Genomic DNA, 6,169 nt, shown 5'->3' with positions numbered 1-6,169 from the left:
GTAGGCCCCAGTCCCCGAGTTTCCGTCAACCTTATGTTCTGATTTCTTTTGGAATAATCGTCCACCAGTCGGTGTTGCGAGGAGTGGGCCTTACAAACAAACGAAGTGCTAACGCTGAGAATCTATCTGTCATATGTGATTGGCTTTTAGTTTTAAAAGCTCTCTTAACCTAGTGGTCAATTGATTCACTTCGAGCACCGAACCGCTCATAAATTCAATACAGTCATAAAAATCCGCTGATAGGACTGATATTCCACGCATCCCAACAGTCTTATTTTCATTTTTGGAAACCTGGATTTTTCAAAGACGCTTCCCAGATTTGACACATGCCAAACAGTTCATAGGACTAAAGCAGGACTAGTCCGTTTGGATACGCAATTCTGTTCCATTGGCTACATGACGGAAATAGGATTCAACCCAAACAGTCCCAGTGAAGCCAATCATCCTCTTTACTCTCCCCAGATTCCGCTTCCATTCGATCATGAGCCGGGTTCTTGAATGTCTCAAACTGGGTGCTCAGCTAACCAAAGTTGATTGTTCAGATGTACTCTTTACTCTCCCCAGATTCCGCTTCCATCGGATCATGGGCCGGCTTCTTGAATGTCTCAAAATGGGTGCTCAGCTAACCAAAGTAATAATATTGATTGTTCAGATGTGTCACTCAATCGGTGCATAGCTGCCATCCTAACCGAAGGAAACACGACGGTTGCCCAATCATGAAGACGAGCAGCCAGATGCCGGGTTTGGGTTCGAACCACAGAACATGAGGTCAATAAGTTCGCTCCTTGACTACCGAGCTACTTGCAGACTACGCACAGCTACAACTAACAAAACTAGCATAATACTGGGGTCCATCTCTTCATTATTCGAGCACATATGGAGCTAAAACTTTTTAACTCAGGTTCTGGGTGATCGATTTTGCAGCAAGAGCTCCTATGACCTGTAGTTTTATTTTGAGCTAATGTCCGTGAGGGCCAAACATTTCTTTTAACGTATAAAACCAATCACACAAACAGAAGATCAAGTTACAAAGGGGAATTTAGTAAATTGAATGAGTCATTACGTAGGTAGAGCAACCTCGACTTTGTACTATTCGAGACATGTTTGCCCCCTCTTAGACCCAGTTTAGTCTTGTAGTACAATCAACGACGAATCTGTTCGACCCCTTGCAATTCTTCAACAGGAGCGGCAGAAGAGCAACACTCATTGTCGATCATCAAATGGCTTCCGGTGAATTCTCTATTCCATCTCAGAGCATGCATCGGGACAACTACGTACTGATGGGTGAGTAAATGCGGTAGTTTTTTCTTCCTCGGGATCGATTGTTTCACAGTACAAGCACCTCCTTTCGAACTTTTGAGAGGAAAGCCCTCGCTGCTAACCTAGACAATCATGTGGATTTCAAGTTCCTTGTTGAAAATATCACTCTTGGTTGCTGAGGTCCGTTTAGTGTTGTATTTTGCGCAATCCAAACGTTTTACGATCACAACAACGTTTGCCTCTTTGGACGCACCGATAAGTAAAACCCATAACAAGCACTAAAATGCCCAAAAGTGCGTGCACCCCCTGTTGAGGTGCTACATGAACGGGTGTCCGAGCACCAGACGACAATCAGTGTCTCCATCCTGAACCCAATGGACACGAAGCGCACGAGATTAATCCGTCAACTTTCCGAGTAATCAAGCAGAACGGTTTGAGAACTGTTGAAAGGTTGGCATATATGCACCGTGTTCATTGGTAACTCTATGGCAAAGTCATATATCTTCGGAAAATCTGAAAGGTGCTCTTAAAACAACTCTCCCAACTCTTCGACACAAGCGTTCTTATCATCGTCGATTAAAAAAATACTTGGTTTTACCCGTATTCCACACATAAGGAATGATATCTACTTCAATGAATTACAGAAGTTTTGGTGGACCCCGAGACGGGCCACATCAATGGTTAGAGACACTGTCAGACATGGTCCAGTCGCGCCCCTCAATGGTGCTCATGCATCCAAGCTATTGCCTTCACTGCATAGCTCCCTTCCCAATTCCCCCCACTTGACAGTACAGTATTTACGCACCAATTTATCAGCTACCGCCTCCAATGCGTAGCTAACTACTCCACTTCCCCAAATCATCGGGGGAACGAAACTGCGGCAGCTAAAACCCCTGTAGGACAAGTACGCGGTTCTTACAGCTGACAATGATGATGATTATGGTGCCTAACTGCCAGAAAACTCGAAGAACACTATGCCGTTGCTGCGGCATCCTTTCTTGGATAAACACTCAATATATCTCAGTAAAATCGAGAAGGTCGAGCCAGGACCTTCGGCTACGGATGTGCTGTCAGCAGAGAAGTGTACTTGTATGTGGACTGAATATAACGTCAATAAACCACTTCAATTACAGATGAGACAATAAAAGTAAGAATTGACTTTGGTTCCGAAGGAAGCAAGAAGGCTAATATAAAAAAAATGAAAAGATAATTGTTCAGCTGTAGCACCCTTTCAGTGCCTAGCTGCCACGTCAGCCGAAGGAAGCACGAGGGCTGTGATAATGTCAAGTTGCCAAGACCTAGACAGAAGAAGCCGAGATGCATAGGTCGGGTTCGAACGACGGACCTTCTGGTCAGTGAATTCGCCTTCTAACCACTGAACCATCTCGCCCTCACTGCCATGTTACCCATTAGTACTTACTATTACGGTTTCCAAGAGTTCCTTGCAGGTCAGGATAAAAATCGGAACCGATCGATTCGGTTTTATTGGAATGGCAAACGTAGCAACAGATACTGCGATAATTCTCTGGAGTCTAATGGTTTCTCTCTATGTTTCAGGTGGTGCCATGCTAAACATTACAGGCATTCCGTGGGAATATCAACATAATTTTACCGGTTGTATTGGAGACATGTTTCTAAACGAGCAGAAAGTGCACATGCTCACCTCAGCTTTCGAAATCCGCGGTCCCATCATGTCCTGCAGTTGACAGAGCCCAACCTCCCCCACCGCCTGAGCTTCTTGTTGCTGAGGAACAAGCGTTCACTTGGCAAGCAGAACAGTGAGCAAGCCAGAACCCTCCGTTGTACACACACACATATGCAAACATACATATCTCAAAACAACTTTGCTTGGTTTCACGATTATTCCTACTGATACCACTGACATTAGTATTTTTTCTCCTTCTTCCTTTAATGCATTTTCCTTCGAGTTCAACAACGATTACAGTTCTGAGAGTTGTTTCATTTTACTCCATAAACTACGGATAGTTATCGGATATTTGTATGCCCCCCCCCCCCGGTCGCCAAACAATACATCTATCCAAATCTCGCGCCAATGACATTGATTTCCTTATTCGTGAATGACCTCTTGTACACATTTTCTAGCGTATAGGCTTCCGAGAAAGGCGAAATAAATATATTATACACACACAGCTCGATTTCCTTCCACCCAAATGGCATATAACCACATGATGAACACGGCTCTATGTCAAGGACCACTGAAAGCTAACATACAGCCAAACTTCAAGTCAGCGGTGCATGCAATGAAAACCTTGTTATCTCAAAAGTAGGTATAGTAATGCCTCGCTGCAGCCGTTCTACATCTGACCCGGCGCAGTACTAAAGGAGTTTCATACAACAGAGGACCAGTAGGGAACTACAGCTTCACTCCTTAGTTTGGAAATCCGGACATCTGAAATATGAGTCATGTCAGACACCTAGATTAGCGTCAAAAGAGGTGGAAATGTGTTCACGCGTGGAAGACGGGCGATTAGTTCAACGCCCCGAACGAGAATCCAGTGACCGCAACGAGTGAGTCTATCGATTGGGTCGACTTTCAGGAGACCCCAGGCAGCGTAATGTCAAAGGTATCTGAAGCCTGTTAGACGCTTCTTCTTGACTAATACGTGTGTATGAAAAACGACTCATCTCCTGAGAAGCTTGAAGAGTAAATGCAACATTAGGATCCGGAAATCTGTTTACTTTTCACATTCCGATTTTTTGTGGTTGAATAATTTTGTGTGACTAACACATCCACCAATCAAGATGCAGTTAAAAACGCAATTAAAGCGAATTCCATGGCGGCAAAGAACCATTCAAAACGGATTACTTTAAGTGTGAGAAACCGGTTGGCTATGAGAAGGGACTGATGAATAAATTTTGTCTACATTCCATCCACGTTGGATGGAATTAACTGGTGAGGCTAAGAGAACAGGCAGGGAGTGAATGGTTCACCGACATAATAAGCACAGCCGCACAACTAGCTTCACGAAGACCCCGCCCGCCGCCCTCTGACCTCATCTGAAGTCGACCTCTGTATAGGTTGTTTCAACCTGATTCCAGTTTTTGTAGAAATTGTCCTCATGCTATGCAGTATGCTAAGACAGTATACGTGGTTTATAAACAGGGAAAGTAGAGACAACATTGCTTAAAATTAGCGCTCAATATCGCTTCCGGAACAGAAAAAGATAATCGGGAAAGTATCCCAAAGGCGCCGGCCGAACGTAGCTGCTCCGGAAAAGCTGTCAATGTACGGTAGACCCGGGTCGACTCAATACTCGGCAACTCGATTGCATGTGCAAAGGGCTTTTGCGTGGTTTATTTAGGCTGAACGTTGGCTAGGAACAGGTGGGTAATTGATTAGTTGAAATACATCCAATGAACACTTGTATCCTGGATAAGAGAAGATAAGATAATCATTTATCTGTAACACCATTTTGCCATGCCACCCGAGGGAAGCATGAGGGCTGGAATACTGCTAGATTGCCCAAGCCTAGACAGGGGAAGTCGAGAGGTAGAGGTCGGGTTCGAACCACGGACCTTCGGATCAGTAAATTCGCGCTCTGACCACTTGAGCCACCTCGAAGATATTACGTGGGCCCAACCTACGAAACTCCTGCATACCTCAATCGAGAGTACCAACACGCACAGCTCAGTCTCCAACATCAGAAAGCCACTATTGCAAACTTTGTGAGCAGGAAAAACAAATTACCAATGAAGCACCGCGTGTGCCGGGGACCCATTACGAAACGCCAAACCAAATCAATGAATAATGCGCAAGAAAAAAGGGAATTTATTTACAAAATGGGGAAAAAGTGGAAGTACAACCCATCCATACCGGGGGCGTTTCTCCTGAAATGAAGGAATGCTAGCGTGAACGACTGATATTTTCATAAGAAACTGCAAAAAGAATTGGTTGGCCCAATACTACCTATTTCTTAAAAATAGCCTACAACTAACAAACACTTGGAGGAGATGGTTTTGGCCATTTCCAATGTGTGTATGCTAACTTGAGTGCTACCCGATAAGGAAAACCTATGATAGAGCGATGTTGCGGAAAAAAGCCACCTCTGGTACGCCGCTTGGCTGTTCGCCGAGCCTGGCAGTTAGAATAGAAACGTTCAGCTGTAGCACCCTTTTGGTGCCTAGCTGTCATGCCACACGAAGGAGGCACGAGGGCTGGGATACTGCCAGATTGCCCCAGCCTAGGCAAGGGAAGTCGAGAGGCAGAGATCGAGTTCGAACCACGGACCTTCCGGTCAGTAAATTCGCGCTCTAACCACTTGGGCCATCTCGCCCCCTGGCAGTTGGATTGCAAACATTTCATGATCGATCTGGGTGACATGATCAGTGCGGGGTTGAGTGAGGAAGAAGAGGAGGAGTAACTGGCCAACTCAACCTCAAACTGACGGTTTCACTTCGGTTGGTCATGAAACGTTTGCAATCGAACTAACAAGCTCGGTGAACAGAATGACAAGCGAAACCTGTGATACGTTCATGAATCATCGAGAGCTCTAAGAAACACTTCAGTCTAAACTCATCAAATGTGGTCCAGATCGAATCGATGATGAGTTTCAGCAGGACCGAAACAGGCGTTGGTTGTTTCGCTGGTGATGGCCAGATGAAACCCATATGTCAAATCTTAAAAGAGTCGTTGTACACAGCCTTTTTGAGCAAACCAATTCCAAAGTGGTCAACCTGCATCGATGAAAAACGGGAATAAAATGAGTCAGTTTAGCCAAAAGGATCTTAGTAGCATTCCGGATGTGTTGTAAGTGAGAACGACTGTCAGAACTCGTCTAAATAGCGGCTTTAGACAAGGACGTTCGTTCCATGGGTGTAGACGGACACCACGAGGCTCGTGGCATCAAATGCTAGTTTGTAGTTAATCAGCGGAAGAGCGAGAAGGAAA

General features: G+C 45.0%; 2 protein-coding genes across 2 annotated transcripts in view; one reads left to right on the top strand and one right to left on the bottom strand.

Annotated features, from left to right (window-relative positions):
• T265_05535 (hypothetical protein) overlaps positions 1-2,966 on the top strand; it is a gene marked incomplete at both ends in the record, with an annotated part of 143,346 nt that extends 140,380 nt beyond the window's left edge. Inside the window, 4 exons of the mRNA XM_009170569.1 lie at positions 1,184-1,274; positions 1,925-2,092; positions 2,479-2,585; positions 2,818-2,966. Coding sequence (XP_009168833.1) covers positions 1,184-1,274; positions 1,925-2,092; positions 2,479-2,585; positions 2,818-2,966 — 515 coding nt within the window. The remainder of the gene's footprint in view (positions 1-1,183; positions 1,275-1,924; positions 2,093-2,478; positions 2,586-2,817) is intronic.
• Positions 2,967-5,019: 2,053 nt separating this feature from the next.
• The window catches only part of T265_05533 (hypothetical protein), a gene marked incomplete at both ends in the record, with an annotated part of 15,118 nt that continues 13,968 nt past the window's right edge, over positions 5,020-6,169 (bottom strand). Inside the window, one exon of the mRNA XM_009170567.1 lies at positions 5,020-5,109. Coding sequence (XP_009168831.1) covers positions 5,020-5,109 — 90 coding nt within the window. The remainder of the gene's footprint in view (positions 5,110-6,169) is intronic.

The sequence above is a fragment of the Opisthorchis viverrini genome (assembly GCF_000715545.1).
Source record: "Opisthorchis viverrini unplaced genomic scaffold opera_v5_102, whole genome shotgun sequence".
Lineage (NCBI taxonomy): Eukaryota > Metazoa > Platyhelminthes > Trematoda > Opisthorchiida > Opisthorchiidae > Opisthorchis > Opisthorchis viverrini.
The sequence above is the reverse complement of the archived record's forward strand: the minus strand, read 5'-3'. Positions and strand labels throughout refer to the sequence as shown.